Here is a 24,824-nt window from a genome sequence, read left to right as displayed (position 1 = left end):
ATTCAAATTTTCTCAGGAAATGAGGACTTAAAAAAATATTGAAAGTCAAAACAAAATCAATACTATTGTATTAGTTTTTTTTTAATTCAAGACAAATTGCCAAATTTACAAAATATTTCAAATTTTTTCCAAATATAGATTTTACATCACAATAGGGTTAATTTTATTGGCTTCATGAGCTAAGTTATGTTACCAGAACTTGGTGGAAGGATTTTAGAATTTTTATATCAGAATTGTGAAAGTAACGGTAATTACACTACTTACACTTATTACCACACAAACTTTATTTACCACCTCCATGGTATGGTAATGAATACAAATTGTGTTTTAATGTTATTAGGATATACTGGTTGTATATATAAAATATTTTGCCACTATATAAGCAAATTTGCAATCATGCAATTATTAGAAATTATAACACCATGTTATACTTGCTAGGCATTATTATACACAGGATGACAGGCAACATGAGGCTTGCATGCAGCCATGTGAATGTTATGTTATTGCACCTTTGACAAGTTTTGTAATTTGATTAGAGCTATTTCTTTCTATTAAGCTTTCAGTGACTGAGATTAGTAGCTGAATTGCTTGAGTATGTATCCTGAGTAATAGAATAGATACTATAATAGATTAAATATCATAAATCACACGCGTCCACTAAAAATGGGATAGGATATTAATTGTTATTTAGAATTTTTGGAAATTATTCTCTGTTATTTTGTTTTCTATACTGAAAATATCATGATCTGATTTAGTAAGTTATTTATTTAATTTTGACGCACAATATGGTAGTCGATAGGTCAATTATTCTTAGGTATCTTTTAAGAAGATTTTTGTGGTCTAAAGCTGTTTCATGTCTCCAGTATCGAGTACAGCTTTTGGTCATCGGAACTGTATGGATGTAAATAGGTACGACAACAGGTACAGGGTAAGACACTGGTCGAGAAATTTCAATGAGGTCTCTGGATATTCGCGGTGTTCTCGAAGCTAATATTAAAAGCGTGCGAAGTTTTCTATTTTCAGGTTAGACTAATGGAAAGACATGAAAGAGCTAGGCAGAAATTGTAGCTACACATTATTTTTTGTAATTGTAATTTGCCGATGTGTGTGTGGTTTAAAATACCGAAAATTCATTTAAACCTAGTTTTTATGTAGCTGACACAGATTTGTACTTTTGGCGCATGGATGGATAAACATTGTTATCTAGATTAGTTAAAGACCTTAAAAGAGAGTACAACAAATCACTTTAATTATTTCATAACACTATAATATGTTTGTGAATTACAAAATTAGTTATTTCAAACTACTATATCCAATAGTATCTTAATGAATAGAATTGTTGAAATGAAATGATTTTGTTTTTGTAAAATGAAAAATCTAAACAAGCTATTCGATAACACAGCACACAACACAGCTGTGGAACACCAAAAAAATAGAGATATACCGAGGAATAACAAAGTGAATCTGACGCTGTTAGCTGATATAAAAACGAAAGCGCACAGCGATAGTGAAAGTTTGATGTGTAGGCAAATATTACTCGCTTCCAGGCGGAGATTTGTGCGTTGCTCTCTCACTTCAAAAAGGGACTAAGTCGACCGAAAATCGAGACTCCGCCGTCGTTTTGATACTCGTGTTCTCCGCGCATACATTATGTAGAAGCAACGGCGGGACGTGTGTTTGACGGAATCAACGTGAATGGAACTTGACATCTGACACATGTATCTATCTGACTCAACGTGAAAGGGATTTTCGTACTTCTATCAGCCCACTGTACGCTTTCAAGCTTTACGAGAGAATGGAGTACAATGGAAACAAAATCATCAAATATTTCCTAAATGAATTTGCTGGGGTAGACATAATTCTGTTATGTTTTTTATATCCGATTACGATAGAAAGGTTGATAATGTTCTTGGTATAGGTGTGCATACATATAAATAGGTATGTAGGTTTATATGTCCGCATTTTTGGCTATATATGGCCTGTTGGTTTTTATAGGGTCGCAATGTGGTGTTTAGATTCTAGTGGGTACGGAATGAGTGAACGGGATTATAAAAAAAAACTAATATATTATAAACAGCCTTAGTTTTTTGTAGATACTATGGAGATCCTAGACCTTTTCATATTCGCAACACGCAAATGGCACAATAAATTTTCTGAAAGAGTAGAACGTATTTTAATTTTGTTATATTTAGGTATAGGTTATTTTTCGTCATTCTGCATATATTTTTTCTCTAATCCCTCTGTATATTATTAAAACGCCAACCACGACAGTAAATTTTTCAAAGATAATTCCTGTTTACTTCTATTTGTGGTAGGTACTTTTCTACAGTAACTGGCGGCCGAGTCTATACAATTTACTACATACTCGTACGTGCAATTCACGCAAAATAATAAGATCATCTGTGACCATGGGGAATAATACTGTCTATGGGCGATCGTAGTCATTTACCATGAGATGAGATCGACCTATAACATTATTTCCAGTATATTATTAAAGTGGATGTAAGGCTTTGTTCATACAGAGGCAAATCGGGAAATTATAACGTAACGTTATTATTTTTGTAGTTGTTCATTAACTTCTATTACCGTTCACCATTCATGCGGTTACAAATGATGAATCGTCATTTTCGTGAATTCTCTAATCGTCATTTAATTATAAGTCAATATTTCCTTATTTTCTTTGAATGAATGAAGGATTTATTCTATGCAACTATAAGAGACAATGCAGGGATCAAATTAAAAGATTATATGATGATTAAATTTAATTATAATTAAATAATGTGTATTTTCTATTTTTTAACACATTTTGGGCCATCTAGAAATTACGTTGTACTTTGACGGGACAACGTAGTGTGGTGACAACGGATTGAAATAAGTTTCGTAGCGTCACATTTCAAAATGTATCAATTCTCTAAGTATTAACACGTGGAAACAGAACAATTAAGGTAAAATCTCACAAATGTGTGAAAAATCATGAAATTCATGTGATTTATTATAATACATTTTTAAATGTGTTATTATTATAAGTCCAAGAAGCGTTTTTAAACGTGATCAAGAAAATAAACTTCACTGGTTCGGCCGTACTTTAAACGTTAATGCACATAGTGTTTCTAAGTTAATGTTTGTTAGACACGTTCGTAAAGTAATCAACGGATGAAATTTTTTCCTTTGCGTTCAAAATGCTGCTCATGCTAAGGATTCAAGCGGTGGGCGTGTATATCGAAATCAATCGAATGAACCCTCAACAATTTATATATTTTTTTATGTCCTGCAGAATATAATTATTAGGTAGTTCAAACCGATTACTTCTGATTGCGGATCTCTTATAGAGAGAAGGTAATTAAAATAGAACTTTGTTTTGTTCTCAAAGGATTGTCAATATACTTTTCCAAATAGAAAATGGCTTCTGTGGTGACAAAATTAATATCGGTGTATCCACGGGCCATCGGGTAATATCTACCTATTCCTAAAATAGTCGTCCTAATCAAACAATCAACTCAAATAATTTTTTTTGCAAACGTACATTAAATAAAAATATGTACTTAGAATCCTAGTTTTAAACTTAAAATAAAAATAGTTTTATTCTTTGTCGTAATGATGTTTAGTTGGTGCTACAAGTGCCATAATATTTCTCCCGTTACGGCTCCACAACAGGCTGCCATAAAACAATGCATCGAGCACGTGCCTGTTTACACTTTCGAGTTCACATTCAAGGTCATATGTATTTGTAAGGATGTACCCATGTAGGTTGGCCGACGAACAAATACCGGTTACGTAACATTGTCCCACTTCCCACGGTGTTGGTCTTGCATCCGTCACGGTTTTTTGCAATTAGACTATTTATTATGTATTAATAAATATTAACTTAAAATTGTAAAATTTTTATTATTGTTTTTTTAAGTCAAGCAACTGATAGTTTAGAATCATAATTTACTATGGAATTTTTTTTAAAGATTTGATGTTTTTTGCTAAATAACGTTGCAAGGGAAGAGTGTATTTGAGTGAAATTTCGTGTACATATAATAATATACTTAGATTTGATCAACGGATACGCAGCGAAGTCGAAATGTAGAGTTAGTAGTAGTAGTACATCTGTGTTGATATGTTCAGTGACATTGAACACTGAACGTTCGTTCGGGCACAAATTGGTGCACATTATTAAAATTGAGTCAGACATTGTCATTATGACGTTACACTGATTATTTTGTGAATGGATGAAATAGGCGAACATTATGGAATTAGTCATTTATCTCGGCATATTGTTTACCCACAATCGTGTTAGATAGTTGTCGATAAGGAGACACGTGGTTGCGTTGCGGGGTCGTCGACCCGACATACTCGTGCTCGCCGACAGCTCTGTAATAATAATAAAATGTTTCCGTGCGACTGGTTCAAGGGCGAGCCGCTGATATCGGCGCCCGCTATATTTAGATTTAGCTGTGTGTGATGTATAGGTATGTGTTTTTGCCTACTTACACAAATTGTTTTGCATCACTTTCACAGAACACAAAGATATTCAGTGATCGAATTGCAACTCAGATTGAAATTCTACAACTATCTCGTTACATTGGCACTTCTCGGTAAAAATGGGTAAGACAGTGGTACCTTACATGCCAAGACTAGTTACATGTCATTCTACGACTATATATGCGGTGTGTTTATTTTGAATGAAAATTTTGTTTTGACCAAACAAGTAGTAATTTCTTTTCAATTTTTTTTGTATACCTACGTGTTGAGTATTAACAGATAGCTTTAGTTCATTCTCTAGTTTCGACAATGATTTTGTATAGGCATAGTAGCTAGTTCTTTGTTCTAGATCCTGTAGAACCTAAGTTCGGATTTCACCAAAGAAACTGACCGACCACGTTTTGTTCGAACAAAACACCATTAAAACGTTTAAACGTGTTTCAAAGCTTCATTTTGCTTTTCACCACTACAAATTTCGCTAAACATGTTTATAAATTCTGAACGTCTGATTTCCTATAGTTAACTCGTTAAACGTATTTAAAACAGCTGTCAGTTGTCAAACAGTCATCAATCAAATTTTTGATAATATAATAAAAAGAAAATTGCTAGTAAAAAGTGTAAAAAAAATTCTCAATAAAATATTTTTTACTAGTTTATAGGTAAAGGTTGTTGTTTTATATTTTGTAGACGACGGTACTTATTAAATTAAAAATTAAAAAACTTATCCTAATTATCAGATGATTAAATTACAAACATTTCTTAGAATTATTTTATTTAAATTACCCATTGCATCAAATATTATTTTATGAGCATGTAACATTGAAGGAATGAAAATCTAAATTTAATTTTGGTAAACGCGATCTGTATAATGCTGGTGAAATCCATTTAAAGTAAAATGAGATCAACGTCGTTCTTTTTTTCGAGTTCACGCTGAACTCCGTTTCCTTGAACGTGTTTATACTACGATTGGTCAAATCCGACTTAATTACTCCGACAGTACAACTCTAAATGGTCGGTTTGAAATAAATGGCTGGATAAGAGAGAAACAAGATACAGTTTGCATGGTTTCTAAACTCAACTTGATACACTCATTGTTTCGGATACTGTTACTATGGGAAACTTACTTTTTTAGCTACAGTCGACCTGATAGTAGTTATGTTACTGTAGACCAACAGTACTTGCAACACAAAGGGTTCTCCTTGTTGTGTCCTGCATATGAGCACATGATGAACCTTAGATTCCAGAGCAGAAACAATAATTAGCTTTTGATACTAAATACTGTATATTGATAAACAACGTACATGCGATCGATAGAATTGTAGATTGACTGAATTAGATCAGCAAAACATCGTCATTGAACTTGGGCATCAACCTAATTGCATGCGATCAGTGAACCTGTCAGTGTTCGATATCTATTCTCTTCGTATTTAGGGTAATACGTGGCTGTGCGTAGTGCAGCCGGAGTAAATTTCCCTCTCACTTTCGTATCGCAATAGCGGTAGTGTGTACATGAAAACGAGATGAATGGGCCGACTGAGACCGTTCATTCTGAGTCCGTTATGTGGATTTCGTAAAATCAATGCGAGCCGTCTCGGACCCGCGTGCCGCCCGATAATCGTGTCATTGTGCTGTGCTTGGATAATGGGCCGGCCTCGATCGTCTACCGCATTTGAGGTCACTAACCTTTTAACTGGCATCTATTAAAATTTCATTTGGCATGTGCCAATTTTGATTCAAATGACGCATCTACATTATACATTTGAAATTGTTTAGAAATATAGAAAGGTTGACATCTAGAACTAAATAACTTGTAAGGAGTTATTAAGTAAAAAGTTGCATTTTTCTTAATTCCTTCGTCTATCTACAGATAATGATAGCCAAGCCTAAGTGTCAGGGTGTCTCTGTTATATTCAAATTTAAGCGTGTCCTCCTTAATTATATATGTTTTGGTTAATCCGTTGTCTAAGTCGTTACATACGCGAGATGCATTGACGCCATGCACCTTACAATCATTTAGTATTGGCGTACAAAAACGTCACTCGTCACGCGGCTTGCATTCATTCATACAATATGTTGAATGTTGTAATGGGGTCGTTAAACCGTGGTGACGTCACGTAATTGCCGGCTCCCTTCGCCGGTCGGTTGAAATCAAAACGTCGGATTAATAACAAGGGAGGCCAGTGTAGGTCAAGCTCGACATTATCACTGTGATTTGTGTACGTGTTAGGTCATTAGCAAATTTTACATCGTACGGTTTAATTCATTTTTTGTTAATTTAAGTATAACAAATATATTTTTTTATATTTATATAATTGTATAAATGTAAATCGACATTTCCATGTACCGAAAAAGAAAAGCATTACAACTGTGTATCCTAATTATTAGTAAGCAATAAAATTATTTTATTCAATAAAATATTCAAATACTTCAAAATCCTATCCACCCTTTTCTTTCAACGGGTATCTGCCGATATCATGGATATTGTGAAAATGGTATATAAACTAGTCAGACAGTCAAATAATAATATCGAATTTACTAGTATGTGTGAAATGACAAATTTCAAACCCAGTATTTATCACTAAAAATATGGTTTGTTAATCAGTTTCAGTATTATCTTTATACGTTTAACTTACCAGCTGTTTCCTGTATCTCCCTTCGTCCGCGCGAAATTCTTATCTGTTTCTGGACTCGGTAGGTTTTACCGTTATTATTCGTAATCAGTAGAAGTATTATCTTTACCTATGTAGGGTACCAGCCAGCTGTTTCCTGTACCTACCATTGTCCGTTCGAAAACTTTATCTCTCATTTCCGTGTGAATTTTAGAAAACCGTCTTTAGTTGTTTAAAAGGGTCTTGTTGGAAAATATTACGTTTTTAGACGAGACCTGGCTATGATGATCGATGATCAGTTTTTCTATACTGTGTATACTAGCTATAGATTAGTTTGTTTGCCAATCACAAGGGTTTTACAATCTATTGTTTTTACCTGCTAACATATAATTACTCATAAAGTTTTCATTACATTTGCCAGGCATGTAACCTTCATGATACGTATAAAGTGACGTAATATAATGTCGATAAATATGTAAAATGGGCCTTTGCCAGGGACTTTGCACCGAGCGTAGTTGTAAAGGTAAATGACTTTCAGTCATACAAGTATTATGTATGTAGCTATAATAAATGGGCAATATTTTACAAATTCATCTAGAGAAAATGTATTTTTATGGCACCTGTATATTTTGAGGCTATGATATTCTAAGATATTTACCGCGACTTTGTCTCCTTTATTTGAACTGAAATAGCAATGTGCGTATTCATTCATTCAAAAGTCATTAAAGTCTGTTCAGTCGTTTAGTACGATTAAACGACAGAAAGGGTAAAAATAAACAAACGGACAAACCAGACATATTTTTGTCAAATGAGAATCGATTACTACGGCGTTAAATAATGAAACATCTGTTTTCCTATGTTAAAAACAGAGGTATTTATATTTAATTATGTTTTATTTTATTGAATCGATGTTCGTATTTGTAATCAACCGAGAATTGTAGCAGGCACTATAATAAAAATGCATGGATATATGTGTACGTAAGTATCAGTTGGTACCGCATCCAAGAGGGTTGCATATTTCTTTAATCCGCAAGCTGTCGGCACAAAACGGGGAGTGGGTCTATACATTGGAGTGAAGTATACATAAAAGGTCACGACCGCCACTCTATGTACTCGAGATAGTATGTACCTAAAGGGAGTTCTTTATTGAGCCGTCTTGGGTGGGAAAGGGGTCGCGTTAATAGGTCAGTAACACTTTAACACGTTGTTTACAATTGTCGAGTTTTGGCGGTCACTCTGTTTGTTTTGTTATTTGCTGATAATTGCTTTCAATATCAGTTACGAGAATACTATAAAGCTTGGTGTCCAATATTCATTATTGGACACCAAGCTTTATAATATTCTCATAAAGTCCTTATAGATAGTACAAGTATTAATATTTTTCCTTCTTTACCTTTCTGTATTTTACATGTACTAACGACTTAATAATAATAATATGCCGTCAGCTGTTAACCCAGATGGTGTAGTTAGAAACATTGTCAATGGATATGATGTTGTAGGTGCAAAGTTTGACATTACTATGTTTCGCTTGATACATTTTTAATACAACATGGCATGGTGAGGGATTAATTTTCTATTCAAAATTGTCTACGATGTAGTCGTAGCTCTTATTCACTAGGAAAATCGCACAGTGAGATGGATTTATTTTTCAAATCGGTACACTCGATAATCAAATGTATCTCACATTTGATTATCGAGTACCCGCTAACTGGTTGGATAATGTGACTATTTGCTTCATAGTCTACTTTTAACAAACTACTTTGACATGTTGATTTTTATTATTGTAATAAATTTATAACAGATGAGACTGATACCCACGGATCGTTACCATAAGCCATTAAAACCTTTATTCTTCTTGTAAGATGTCAGTGCAAAACTGCAAACCACCTGTTGATCAATTGCCATAGCACCTTGTCGCTGCGAGCTTGACATTCACGGTGGCTCGTGACGGCGTAGACCAAAATAGCTCGCCGTAACCGACCGCATAACACGACGTAATGCTCTTTCTATTTATAGAGCCTTATAATTAAATACATAGACATTTGTTTACCTTCCGCTAGTAGCTGACGCCAGTCCGAAACTCAAACGCCCGCGTCTTTCGAAACTGCTGATGAATTGCGGTTTGATGTAGTAATTATAACATATCGGTATACTTTAATGTATGCTTCTTCAACGATTAAAACTAGATGGGATTTTTAAAAAGACAACAAATGAGTATAAATATTCAACGAAATCACCTCATTTATTCATCATTACTTTTATTTTATATCATTATTATAGCATATTCTACGAAATTGTTTCGCAAACTCTTTAAATCATACTAATATATTATTACTAGTTTCTCTCCCTGAATTCTTTCGCATTAGCTGGCTTCATGATTAATTAAGACAAAAAGTAGCATCTTGTTCTCTATCTCATGTACTATGTGTCTCATGAATACTCTAGGAGCCGTTAAGGTGCTAAGAAATAAGAAATTTACTTTACCAGAAAATTAACTTTGATTTGTTTAATATTATAGTAATGTAAGTACATTTACACTACACTCGACTTCGTGAAGGAAGTATTCATTTTTGGTGTATTTTAAGTGTGTAATGCGATTGCTTGAACTGGGTAAAACCAACTTCTACTGATAAGGCGATAATTTCGGGAAATTAACTGTTTTTTTTTGTACAGTTCTGACTATTTGTCACTTCAACCTAAAATGTAGATGAGACAAATCTAATACACAATTTGAAATATGTTTGTACTACGATTACACCGATATCTTCGCCAATTGTGAAAGGATTTACATGTTTTTTAAAGACAGGGCCTTAGCACTGTGAGGGCTGTGAACTCGTAATTCTGTAAAAATAAAAAGTCGGTTATGACATTTTCATACAAATTGATTATTCTCTATAATGTTTCTCTATTAACTCGTGCCACACAGCGTGGAATGACTTCATAATGAAGCTATTATTTCGTGTAAATAAAATTTTATTACTCAAAGCGAGGAGTGAATAAATAGCTGAGGTACTGGAACAAACGACAGTTCGCCTGTAAAAGTACAGTTGGGGGCACGTGTCGTCGGTCGGTAGTCGAAACAGATGATTCGATGAATACAGTTTACGTCCCATTGTTAATACTCGAGCACGTATAAAAAGTAAACCGGTCAGCGGGCCTTTTATCGCTTCTCGCAGGAGCTGCATAAAATAAGTAATAATAGTAATAACAGTCAACCCCATTCATTTTCTTTTTCTCTCAACAATATAGTTATGGTTGGACGTTTTTTTGTTGATACGCAAAGGGATAGCCGACGGCGTTTAATATGTAAAGAAAGGCAAGGTTACACTCACACATCCGTCGTTGCGTCGGTGTATGATGCGCCTGTAGTGGAGGGAATCCCCAACTTTTTACAAACACAATCAAAGTTATGTAATGTTTGTTCGTATCCGTCGGCACCCCGACGCGAATGCCACAGTTTGAACGTTGCCGATGTTACACATCTCAGGGCAGTCGTAGATAGGTCATTAACATTTGTTAAACGGTGGTTATGTTTTTGTTGTGAATTTAATATTGTTTCACTATTTTCTGTGAGGATTTATAGTATGACGCAGAAGAGCACTAAAATAACTAACGTAACTAAAATAAAAATAACGACCTGCTTGTTTTATTTATACGATGTTATTTTATATTATTGCAATTGTACAAAATCTAAAATATCAGTCATGTTGAATGATTCAAACTAAGATAATTTTAAGTCATCTTTATAATAGCAACAGTCATAACACACCTCTTGCACTGGCATATCAGTGAGTAAACAATTTAATACTTTCCATCGCTAATATTATTGACATTTCAAGCATTTTTAAACATCTTAATAGGAAATTATAACAGAATATATGATACACACGCATACTTATTATAATTCATAATCGTTTTACTGGGATAAGGGCGCAGTCGAGGTAGTTTTCTTAAAAAGTCGTCTGCATGAGTAACCCTATCTACCTATTTCAGTCGTTAAGTAGCTTGCTTTGATTGAAGGAAGTAAAATTACAGGATAAGAGCATGACTATTTACTCCCCCGGAACGGTAACTTATGAGTGCCATCACAGGCGTTGCATAATAATAATAATAATTCTTATTAAGAGAAAAACCACATTTATAGTAAATGTGTTTTTTTTTTTGTTTTAATAATAATAAAAAAAAATATTTAACTTAACCACGTTTACTATAAATTAATTTTGGTTCTAATGTAATAATGTTGCAAACGTATGTAAAGTTTTATTAAATTAAATTAGCGCTACTCGCATCGCGCAAGCTCTATTTTGAACATATAGACAAATTAGGATATCTTGTTCTATGAGAAACAGACAACGGCGGGTTGATTATTATATAACGTAGTTATATCGCGGACGTTGACAACTTGAACATGCAACGGTATTACTAATAATTCTCTCTAAATAAGTTATTTTTAATTAATTATTATTAAACTGATACTATCTATTATTACATATATAATCTAGAAGAGCACAACCCTTCCAAATGAACGGAACGCCTAGATTGTTAATTAAAATTAATTTTATAAATAACTAGTTAAATTTGTTAATTAATCATAACCAAAGTGAATCAGTAGGTACACAAGGTTAATAAGAGATGTAAAGTTTTCAACAGTTGATAATTCAATTTTGAAAATTTACTTGTTTTAGAAATGAAAATATACATTAACAATAAAATATTTATAAAGGACTATGTCGACAGCACTAAACACATCAACTATCGCAATCTCAAGCTCGCATATTGTCAGCGCACTTAGATTATTATATTAAAGTTTACTCATTTATCGTTTGTGCTGTAAAAAGGAGAGCTCCTAAAAGACTCCCTTGAGGTACACCCTGTTTTAAAACATGATAATAATCATTAGTTGTATTGTAGTTCGTCTGTAGTTGCGTGAAATATGAATTTATTAAAGGGTTAATGTTTAGGCCATTGGTAATGACATAATAGTAATGTAAGTGGGTGAGCGCGCCACTGCGGCGAGGTGAGCTGGCGGCGGCGTATCGGAATCCGGTCACATTCCTAACGGGTGTGCACTTGCACTGTCGCGTTTTGTGTTATTGCAATTCACTCATTATGCTACAGTAAGATGCTAACTAGGTCTTGTAGCTAGCTACACATTAAATTTAAATATGGTCCTTATCCTTAATCCTCAATAAAAATGAAAAAGATTTTGCCTACTAGATATTATGTAGAGTTTTAGATCAGACACACCCATAAAGATTTATAATATCTGTGCTTGCTTGCATAGTAATTAATTTATTATCTTTTCCTATGTTCCACTACAAAATTTCTGATATTAGAAGCATTTGATTTTTTACCAATTTATTAGGGTGTGTAATCTACAGCGTCGTATAATTTAACAATGTCCTAGTTAATATTGAATATTAATCCATTCATTATTTATCCACCACTGGGAATTTAAATGCCCCAAGTCTGAAATATGAACAAAAGACATTATACAATTTTAACGTAAAATAACGACTAAGATTGCTGTAGTGTTTTAATTAACCCTAAAAAGATAATTATTTCATATTGCTATAACTAGGTTATATCCTTATGTATCATCAACTACATTGAGATTGGAATCTAGTCCAATATAATAATGGTCTGGTCTGGTCCAATAGTAATATTGCTTTTGAGTTAAAACCTTGTTCATCTGTAAATGTCGAAATCTGAGTCTGTTTCTTGATTATAAAGTGAACCATGACTAATAATTTTTAACCATGATGACAATAATTTGAGCTTATTATATTGATATGATATCTATTTTTTTATCAATCTCTAGAATAGCTGTTCCTTTCTCTATTGTAATTAATACAGGTGTGGTCAGAGCAATAAAAGTATTTGCTTATAACTTGATCCATACTATCGTTCTATCCATCTGGATAGAACGATAGTATGGATCAAGTCTATATCTATAGATATATAAAATAGATTATTCATTACTATATATATATTATTATATATACTTCCACTTTCCCCATTATATAACCGTTTCCTTTTATTTGGTTATTGTATATAATCAAATGAAAGGTTAAAAAAACTAACTTTTTTTACAACATATTTGAACTAACTCTACATCATCTGCTTCTTCCTCATCTTTCATTCTTCCCTGTTCGCAGTCATCTTGTTATTTAATCCCTTTCTTACCACATCATCTTTTACATAGTGTATGCATCTCTTTTTCGGTCTTCCATTCCCTTATAATCATCCACATTCATATGTAAAACCTTCCTTAAAATATTATCTTCATTTCTACTCATTACATGCTCATAGCACGACAGACGATTTCTCTTCAACCTCTCCCGACACCGGCGCCACTTCCATTCTTACTCTAATGTAATCATTTTTATCTTATACATTCTTGTCACACTATACATCCTAACCTAATATGAACTAACTCTTCGTTACTTACTATATATATAACACGAATGCAGTCTAGCAATCTGATTCGAAATTTTATCTTCAGATTTTTCGCAAAGATTTTTTAACCGCATATTACTAGTAGTGGCAAAATTTATAGATTTTAGCACAGTTTACTATGTTGTCATTATAAATTTTGATATCTTATAAATTTGTAAAATGTCTTAGAAAATAATTAAGTATTTAAAATACGAAATATTAAAAATAAATAACTACTATAACCTATAACCTAACCCTACAATACTACATATAACCTACTACAAAACTCAAGTCCATCTATTCTATAAATACATTACTACCATTTGACAAACTAAAACAAGCGCCATAAACATATTAATGTTAGTTTGTGCGCTGTACTGCAGTATAAGTAATATCTTATATTTTTCTTAAAGCACAAGTTTATTTCATGCCTATACGAAATTCAAAATCAGTCATCAATAGAAACATGTATGCTTCGATACGTTGTAACGTTTATGAAAGATTCTTTCGATTTTCGTTCTTCCATCTCATATGATTATGGATCGGTTTTGTTTGTTTTGACTCAGCAACTGGGGTCGATATCCCAGTTACTTGGCTCTAACAAAGTGTATGTATCCTCATAATCCCGTCCCGTCAAATCTTTATTGAACTTTTTAAGCTTTGAAATTAACTTCGTGGGAAGTGTAGTGTGTTAGTGATGCAGTTTCTTAGCGATTGTTTTTATATTTTTTTTTCCCAATGATTGGTTGTATTGTCCTTTTTTAAGAAATATGCAATATGTGGTTATTATAGATATCAGTGCGTGCAGAAGCAAATATGTGCGTATCGGGCGGAGGTGCGCGGGCTGCGCACCTACCCGCGGGTCAATTACTGCATAAATCAATACGGATGTCGCCCTATGCGGTGGCTCTTTGTTCCAGCCGACTGGAGATACGAGGCCCGTCTCGGCGGCTCCAGCTCTGTCCGGAAAACTCGCTGAGGTATCGCGGGGTCGGATGATTACTTATTAACGTAGGTGGAGGCTGGCTGGCGCGGGCGGGCCGCTTTGAACTCGTCGCGCGATCGATGCCGAGTCGGCCAATGGCAGCCCGCCGCCCCTCGACCCGCCCGCACCCTGCGCAACCCTCACAGCTCTCCCCTCGCATACCGCACCCCGCAACACCGCCCCCATAAATCATTGAATCCGCCATAAAACACCCCAATGTTCGTAAAAATGTAACTCTAATTGTCGAACACAGGTCCCATATCTACTCGAACTACATTCGAAAGGTTCCCAATCGCTGTTTAGGTGAAACGAAGTATTTGATCAAAGCGTATAACTCTCGTCGTTCCCTCAGCCTGTCGTAGTGGGGTTCGTACGAATAATTGAATTTCCATCGTATAACAAAATGAGAACTGAAAACTGAAGCGGGCGACTTTGTTGGCACAGCGAATTATTTCGGACGTCAATTATTTAGACACGTTATCTGGCTGAAAATTGATATTACAGTAGCATTGTTTCAAATTTATGAGCAAAATAAAGCTATTTATATATGAGGGTTTCTGTTATTATAATGTATCGGCGTGTAAAGTACATCGTTTGTTTGTAGTTTATAAATCTTGTTTATATGATTGCCGTATACTTAATTAACTATATATTAAACTAATGCAAATTAAAAGTATTCATTTGAGAACGCGTAAGCGCCACTACTACAAATCCTACCCCTATTATTACCACTATCAGTGTGTATACCAAGTATTTATTATATTGTATTGTGTATAGTATAATATATCGAATAAGAAGAGACATAAACAGAATATACGATATAGATACGAACAGTAGTTCGAATATCGCAAGCTTTAAATTACTTTAGTCTAATTCTTAACACGACAATAATAATTAAAGACAAGATGTCGACTAATTCGGGCAGTAAAATTGAATCTATCTTTATTACATTTGTGACTAGTCGAAAAGTAATGTAAGTGTTTGTGTCTATATTGTTGTCATTTATATTTGTCGTCATTGTTTAAGACTGTTCAGATTGTTTATTTTAAACAGAATGAAATTGGCAGAAATAAATAAAATTGTACTTACGGATTACAACTGTTTGTACTATACTGTATTTTAATGTAGTCATTCAATTTCTATCTGGTCTCGCTTTCCCAGTCGAATTGCAAATCGCGAGGTAGAGAGTCTTATTCTGTTTGTTTGTTATTGTTTTTGTTTTCTTTTGAACTATGCTGTAAAACTGGTAGTCCAGACTGATGAGAAACAATGTTTTGCTGTAAATAAATGTTAGATCATTTATATATGATATGTGTTATAGGCATATGACTTTTTAGTTATAAATTATATTCATGGTAATGAAATGGGACTGTTTAAAACGTATGTAACGCAATCGTTGCTAATCAAAATATTTTGGTTGATTAGGTTTGACCAACCTTATGTCTCGACGAGTATTCTGCAATTTTCAATTTATATATCTAATCATTTTCAATCATCATTGATATTTGCGTCAGTACCGTGATTTATTTTATCGTTAATAATATATTTTCAACCGGGTTCGGAATTACGTGGGTTTCAACTCTACTATACTTTCAATTATAACATTTTTAACTTTATTTATCTTTTATTAATATAAAATGTTAAACTACATGTTATTCTCATATGTAGTTAATATTGGATAACAAAGACTTAATATCATAGTCATATTTTAGGATATTGTTCTTTAAAGGTAGTTTTTATACGAATAAACTATTTGAAGACTACTGTATAAAAAATCTTTAATATAATAAAATTATAAATATATTAAATACAATTTTAAAAATTATTGTAATAATTACAATAATTAAAAACGTAATGAATTGTTGCAGCCCCCACGGGGATATGGCGGCCCCCCTTACGGAGCTGGAGCTCCAGGCGGACCCCAACAGCCTCCAGGGGCATACGGACCCCCCGGGTCCTACCCTCAAAGGTATCCTCCACCACCGGGACCTCCGGGCGCGCCCAACTCGCGCCCTCCCTTCTCGCCACATCAGGTATGTGAATTACATTACTTTTTTGTATTTTTCAATAAATTGTAAAGAGAAGGTTGTTAATTCGATGTTTTTTGTGAAAACTTTGTCGATCTTTAGATTGGTAGTCAGTATTTTTTCTTATGTACACAAAAGTTACAAGTTTCTAGTTAGAACGTTTGTTGCAAATAAATTAGCAAAGAGGTTGCTTATAAGTTAGATCATGTCTAATCAAGGAGTGAAGAGGGAGACTCTTATGTGTATGTATAAAAAGAGTTATTTTTTATTAAAGATAGAGACTTTTTTTTTATTTTTATTAATAATGGGATTTCGCTTGGTCTTACCTCATCTGATGGTAAGTGATGGCAAGACCTAGGATGTAGCGCGCTTACCCAGATTTCTCTGCTCGTCCTGAAAAGAATTCGGCGTTAAAATATATATGTAGCCACCATGTATATCTTCAATGCATTAATTGGAAATGAAATACATATTTTGTGACGTATTAAAAATATCACAAATTCACATTTTTTTAGGGTGGTAAGGTACAAAATCTTTATAGGTATATATTTAAAGTATGTAATTGAAAGCAAAACAATGTTTTTTTTTATTACTGATATAAAGATACTTGTATCGTGTCAGAATGACGAAATAATTTATCATAATGTAAAAGTCCAAAATAGTTATCACATCATGATAGTCTGATTGATGGAATACTTCGGCGTGTCTGAATACGATAATTGAAGTGAACACTGAAAATAACTTATTCTGTAGGTATTATTAACTACTATATTTGCTCGTTTTAAAATATAGAAGGCAATAATAAAACATAACATTATGTACACACAACCACATGTATATGCTACGTCATTAGATAAACAATGGAACAAATTAATTCACCTATAGCCGTATACATATTACAAACTATAGTTGCTACGGATTAATACTGATTGATACTACAGATATTACGTTCTCCGGTCATTGACCTCAGTAAATTAGTAATATCAATATTACACACTGTACGGTAACACTGAACATGTATAGGTAGGTATGTATTACGTAACCTAATATATGAAACAGTTTATTGTTATTTAAAATTATTATTATCTACTAACGCAATCCAGTTTTGAATGTTTGAAGGTCAGTTTATTGTGTGTGACCTATGTTATCGTTATTTATATTAATTTTAACAAAAATAAATAGAGAAAGTCTGCAAAGTGTTCATTATAGAATTAAAGTAGTAATTTTTTTATAGTATACATGTAGGTATTCATTCATCCATGTTCGAGAGGAGAATTAACTAAATAATAATTATATCGCAACTTATGTCATAATAGTGAAGATATTATTACGTCAACAGTGTCGAAAGTTTCTGTATACATAATATTATCCAACATCTCTTCACCATCCTCTTTTATTCAATGTTTTTAATCGATGATGATTAATGATGATGCCCCCTGGTGTTAGTGCTGCCTGACGGGGCACCAAGACGATGATAAAGCCATTTAACCATTAAAATTTTATTGTATATATAAATAGAATGGCAAACAAGCTGTCGGCTTACCTGATGGTAAGTAGTGAGAGTTACCTATATATGCATGAACTCATGAACTGTCCTACTGATGAAAACCCTCAGCATCAATTTTGTCCAGAAGGCGAAGACAGTTGGTGTAAATGGCGTAAGGCTGAAGCTAATAATGAACTGGACCAATTTCATCACGATAAACCACCTCTATGTTAAGATTAATATGGACCAATGGGTTCACCATGTTATTTTGGGTCCCTCCTATTATTGCTCGTACATTGCTATTTCTGAATAATAATAATATGTTGTCTCTTATACTTGTTTTCACTATCTTATTTCACATTTCAGCCGAAAAACAGCTTTACAAATGACAAACGTGCATACCAATAGTTCATAGGTTTTTCATTTAATGTCAGATATAGGCACCTACATAAGTACACAGTGTAAATAAGTTGCCTTTAAAAAAAAGAAATTCAGTTGAATTTTTTGCCAGTTCTTTTACTTGAATCTGTATACTAAACTAGACATTAGCAAAAAAATATTAAAATAAAAAATTTGACGTTCATAAGCGGCTAAAATGTCTTAGATGAATAAATGATTTTCGATTTTATTTCATTACAATGTAAGATCTTTGGTTTTAAAATTAGGTGAGACTGAGGATCCCACGCAGTTGCGTTTTTATAAAGACTACATCATTAAAACTAATATAAGAAAACCATGAAAAAATAATTACGCTATACCTACTGTCATCACAGCAATGCCATATTACTACGTTACGATTATAACGGTCATTGCCTGATTCATAAATTGATTAATTTTGCATGAAGTAAGTGGCATATTAACTCTATTGTTAATATGCCAGTTCACGCAAAATTATACATGAATATGAATAAGTCTCTCACTCCATCAAAGGGAGAATACTAAAAAGTATATAGCGCAATAATAATCTAGGACAATTTGTACAGTGCCATCTAGATATCCAGTACATTTGACCAATATATATTCAATATCAATGATCGTAATGAATTTGTATGACAATGAAATAATTTTAGTAGTATGAATGAACTGAGATCGATCGTAATGAGATGAGATTTATTAGATATTGGATGTCGTCATCAGATGATTCGTCGCGTCTCTAGTAAACAGTTTATTTGTTTATACGAATTTCATTTTGCTCGAAAATTTTTGAAGTTTGCACCAATATTTTAAGGAGAGTGTGCGTATTTTTTTGTTAGTATGTAAGGTAGAGTATTATCTCTCAAACTATTATTCTAAACGCATATAGAATATAATATATTATATATATTGTTCAAACCGAATGACATCTGGCGACAATTTGTGTATTTACAAGAATTTGTTTATATCAGAGAATCTTTTAGCTACAAGAAGTTAGTCAAATAAAATATGCTTTCTGCCTGTGTTGTTTCACAGAACTTCTTTTATCTTCAGACTAAGTATTCCTATAAAATATACCGTAGTGAACCGACTTTTAAGCTTCCTCAACTATTAAGTTATGTCGACAATGTCATCCTTCACCATATCTAGGATTATCGTCTTAGATTGTGTGTTGTTTATATTTGTACAGGTTTGAACGATATTGATGGAATATTGTTTGTTAATTTTAAGACTGCTTATGCTAGTCACTTTGGCAAGCCATTTACAACTTTGCTTATTGGCATTGTTGACTAGATGTTTTTTGTATGTAGCTGTAAAGCTGAATTTATACGCCGTGTCAACAAGATCTTGTGTAAAAAACTTATAAATTTCAAATACTACTTCTTTGCTTCTGGTAAATATTGGAGTATTTTATCAGTTTCACTTCATAATTAACACTGTATTGAATAAAAAAGAAATACAGAAGCAGCATAAACTACAATAGTAACTCATGAACATGATAATATAACACGTTATATTATTAAAAAAAAAGAAGTAAATGATTATGATTCCTGTTATATCACATCAAAGAATATTTCTTGTCATTATAATTATTTAAATAATTTTATAATACCATAATAGAACAAATTACGTTTGTAGTTTCGTTTCATATTACAGTTTGTTGACATTTTTCGCCACTCATACTTTAATGCTCCTAAGGGGTAGCGGAGATGTTTACTATAACTGACAAGTACTGGAGTGAATGCTTTCGCTTGTTTATTTTTTGGGAATTAACAAGCAACGAAGTGTGCGTGTTAATTCCCAAAAAGTACAGTGTATATTTTATACTATTTATATTTTATGTATATTTTATTAGTTGAATATAAAGAAACATAAATTTAATGAATACAGATTAAACTGGAACAAAACCGAAACTTACCAAAAAAAAAGGACTAAATTAATCGAGGCTCTCATCAAAAACTATCCTTAGTCTAAGGCAGTATTATTGATTGATTGCTATAACAAATAAAGCCAGAAATATATCAAGCAGTTTAAAAAATTTCGTCAAGGTTCTCATGGGAATGGGAGCTGACAGGTTCGGCGATTTGAAGCCACGGGAAATAGCCAGTTGGAAATAAATTGGGAGATGCCAGGTTAGTATTTTCCTTTCTGTCGCCGACATTGCCACCCGCCACCCCGCATTGCCCGACGGCAAAGAAATGCGCTCTACGTGTTACCCTGCCTCCCCAATAAATTTACAGAAAAATGTTGATCTAAAAATGGTTAAATCTGAGAAAGTCTGCAACGAGCGACGTCTTCATTATAGCTGCTGTAAGATATATTTTTTTACTGCCAATACAGAATGTTAACTAACGTTATAAATGTGAAAGTGACTAAGCTTGGTGCCTTTTGGCACCATATCCGTTAAAAAAATTCTCATGATATTTTGATATACAGACAGTACCTACTTAGTTTGTTATGGAGAAAGGTAAAGGCTTGTCGAGGATATAGTCTGGTCATTGGAAACAATTTGTGCGTCCTTCCAAATAATTACTATGTTCTCAATAAGAAGTGTATACCAATAAAGAAGGCGGACATTATTAAAAGGTTTTTGCTGAAACCGGCATGATTTGCTATAAATTTTTCGTAATAATTTAATAAAACATTACAGCGATCACTTAACGGTAATATCGTAAATTCAGCTGGTTTCGAATTTTGTATGCTAAACTTACGTCAAGTTATAAACCTTATTGTTATAAATTAATTTGAAACTTAATTTATGCTGAAGGTCGGAAAACAATCCCACTTAATTAAAGTAAAATGAAAAATGTCTATGAATAGAAGAAAACTAAATATAACGTAATACGGGTTCAGATTAATATTGATTTAAGGAAAATTGAGGGACAACCGTAATATTTCTGCCCTTGATATTAATATTATATACAATTTTAAATATATTGTAATATAACTACAGTACAGCAGTTTTCAATTGTATTCTTTAATTTCTTTTAAATAATGTGTATATGTGATTTTGTTTTTGATTGGGGTTTTTACGAAAAATGTCTGGAACTAAACTGCTCCTTGTTATAGTTAAGGATCTGTATTCGTAATAATTTTTCGAAATACGTTCTGTACATGTCCTCACAGGAATTCCTCCAAAATGCATGGAGATGAAATTCAAAATGAATAATATCAAACATTCAAATTATTTTTACATTATGTCAACTGCAAACATTTTAACAGACACGTCTTTTATTTTGTATTCTTATTTGGAAAACAAACAGAACAATTGTTATCGATATAAGTAGATATAGAGCAGACATATATATAAACAGTAGTTCGACTGAAAAAAATGTTTTTTATTATTTACACTTTGCGCAAATTACATAGTATTTTATTATTGTAAGTATTGATTGAAAACGTATCGACTAAGTAACCATTACTCAATGAACTTATATCTAGCTATATATAAATATATGAATCATTTTGAGAACGACTTATGTACACGCGTGTGGCCGGCTACGTAACTTATAAACTTTTCCGTTCGTATGTTATATAATGGGTAAGGTAAGTTCGTAATTTTCCTGGATCAAGTTAACTTGGTACCTGTAACTGAAAGTTATGGACGTAAATTATTTGAAACAGTTCTTGGAACGTAGTCTTCTTAGAAACAAGTTCAGTCGCCATCGCGTTATACGATTCATATATAAGTCCGAAACTAGAGAGCGCTTCGAATGTTTCTCAGAATCGTTGAGCCGGCGGCGGCGGCGCGTCGGAGCCTCATCCATCCACTCACGTGAACATAAACGTTCTATCATACTTAAGAGAGGTACGAGCCAACTGGGTTCTAAACGCTTCGCTCATAGGCTCTAACTTAGCTTGAAGGCACGAGATACGCTCGAATGACGTAAGCCGCTTCGTGCGCTCGCTGACGTAAGCTCGTTGTGCAACCGAGTCGGAGGTACGTTTTGAAGCACGGCTCTTGAAGCGAACTCGTGTAGAAATCGCTGTTAAGAAACGATTGGACGATGAACAAGGCCGTTTTGAAACCACGGCCAAACGTGGTTTCATGTTATAAAAGCTTTTCTAAATGTTTTCAACGTTGTGTTAACACAATTAAGGCTTAGATCTAGCTCTATAAAGATTTAACGTACTTAATTTTTTAAATGTATAAAAATAAACTATTAATATTCAAAGGGAAGAAGCACTCAGATGAGCTATGGTATACACGTAGGCAGGGAATCAATGAAGGGCTAGAATAGGCTCACTGACTCCATCCTCATCGTACCAGGATGAGGATGGAGTCAGTTAGCCTATTGTGGTGAATTGATCACATCGGATCAGTCTCACACAAGATCTCAGTAACACTGACACTCGCCTCACTAATGACCCTTATGTAATGACCCGTATGTCGGTTTGTTTGCTACGTTATATGGTAATTATGTATTTCAATGGGATTTTGTATTTAACTTGATTTTGTTGAAAATTGATTAATTTGACATTGTTAAAAGTCTTCTGCGTGAATACTCAGTCTCACCTATATAAAATGCTAATCTGTATCGGTTATATGGTGAGATTAGGCAATGAAATTATATAAGAGGCATGACATCTTAGTCCTTCAGAATGGAGGCATTCGTCATGCAACGCATAAGTCATGGGCGTCATATAATGCGATGTCCGTTGTGCTGTTTGTGTATAGGCATGGTCGTGGAGATCTTTGGGGGAGGCCTATGTCCAGCAGTGGACGTCTTCCGGGCTGCGATGATGATGATGATGATTATTATAATTATATCGCATCTCTCAAATGGCAACGGTGAAGACGGCAGTGCGCCTGAAACGAATTAGTCACTGGACACTGTACTGTATCAGGACAGTGTAGACTTTTAATTAGTCGAACTTTTTAAACTATCGTTAGGTTCGTTACAGTCCCTTTTAATCTTTACAGATATAAAATTAATCTCTACCGATGTCTTTTCGCTTCTTAGGTCATGTAAACTACGTAACGGATTTTAAGGCAGTTTTTAACCATAGATAGAGGTAATTCAAGAGGAAGGAAATAAAATATATTCTATCCAGTCGTTAAAATTTATAAAAAAAGAGACATACGATAGTCATATTAACCGATCACCGATTTCTTTCCTTGTAGGTTTTCATACATCCTAGATGGTTCCGTGCAAAGCGGGACTCATATTGTATCTTTGAAAATGAATATATTGATATCCATATAAATGGTTAACCGGGGTTTGGTATAATTTTACAATAAATATTATAGGCTAGTACAGTACATTTTATAACCAAGAAAATATTAAATAGTGGGGCATTGTTCTGCAACCAAACCATGTTACGGTGTTGTATACAAATTGAGGGCTTGCGATTAAAGTCAACGGATGTATCGTGAGTATAGTCCTTATACGTTGCTGGGTGGCATCCTGACTGCACTATTGCGGGCTTGGAGATACGGCCCGCATCCGGGTGCAATGAATGCGACAACGGTTTCAAGGACGCGCCTCAGGTGATGACGTACGCGCCCCAAACCCCCCCCCCCCCCCCGCCTCACTCGGCTCCCACGGGTGTTCCGGCACCCACCTAATAATGCACGTCTACGCCCTGTCTACCGCGACCGTACCGCACCCGTTGCAACCTTGAATGCTCCCTAAAACGACCCCGTACAACCCTCAAGAAGGTGATATTAGAAAAAAATACGGCTCACAACTACCTTTAAACTGCAACTATCTTAGTCGACGAAAGATCAAAATTAAACCAAATGTCAACAATGTAACTTGGCGTATATTGGGACATACGATGTAAACTTACAATATTTCCACTGTACACATTCGAAGCCGTCATAGTGATTTAACTGCGTCCCCACAATTAGACAGTGCATGCTTAGTATTACGTTGATAGCTCTCTAATTATCATAATAATAGTGGAGGCATACGGGTGGGGTGGCGGCCCCGTCAGCTGAGCGAAAACGAAAGTAAACAGAACTCGGTCAAAGGGTTTGTACTCACCTACCCACAATATTTATGTGGGTACGGGGCTTACGGGGGGTACCCACACCCGATTCAGTCACCCCTCCTTTGATGGATTGGTTGGCGACTGGTGCGGATGTTCGACTGAAACTCAGCCGAACTCCGCTGCCTGGCATTAGTCTCGATTTCCGTCTATACTCTGTTCGCGACAAACTTTTATCGCTAAATTATTATTCAGCGAAAGTTCTCAGAATTCTTTGCGTTTTGTTTTCAGAGTACACGACCTACCACCCACCACCCCTGCAGGCTTCGAAAGTTACTTGGGTGACACGAATTGTTAAAATAATATTCCTTGTCGAAAATGTTTACTTTTAAACTTTGCCATTTCCTTTCATGGCTAAAGTAAGCGAGGGGAAATGTGCAAAGTTCAAATTGCATATTCGGCTG

General features: G+C 34.1%; 1 protein-coding gene across 1 annotated transcript in view; it reads left to right on the top strand.

The window, feature by feature from the left end:
* The window catches only part of LOC131846633 (trithorax group protein osa), a 102,412-nt gene that overhangs the window by 2,896 nt on the left and 74,692 nt on the right, over positions 1-24,824 (top strand). Inside the window, exon 2 of the mRNA XM_059195986.1 lies at positions 16,368-16,532. Within this exon, the coding sequence (XP_059051969.1) occupies positions 16,368-16,532 (165 nt within the window). The remainder of the gene's footprint in view (positions 1-16,367; positions 16,533-24,824) is intronic.

This window comes from Achroia grisella, unplaced genomic scaffold (genome assembly GCF_030625045.1).
Source record: "Achroia grisella isolate CSIRO2021 unplaced genomic scaffold, CSIRO_AGI_Agris_v1 utg511, whole genome shotgun sequence".
NCBI lineage: Eukaryota > Metazoa > Arthropoda > Insecta > Lepidoptera > Pyralidae > Achroia > Achroia grisella.
Note: the sequence above shows the minus strand (reverse complement) of the source record. Positions and strands in the feature narration are given on the sequence as shown.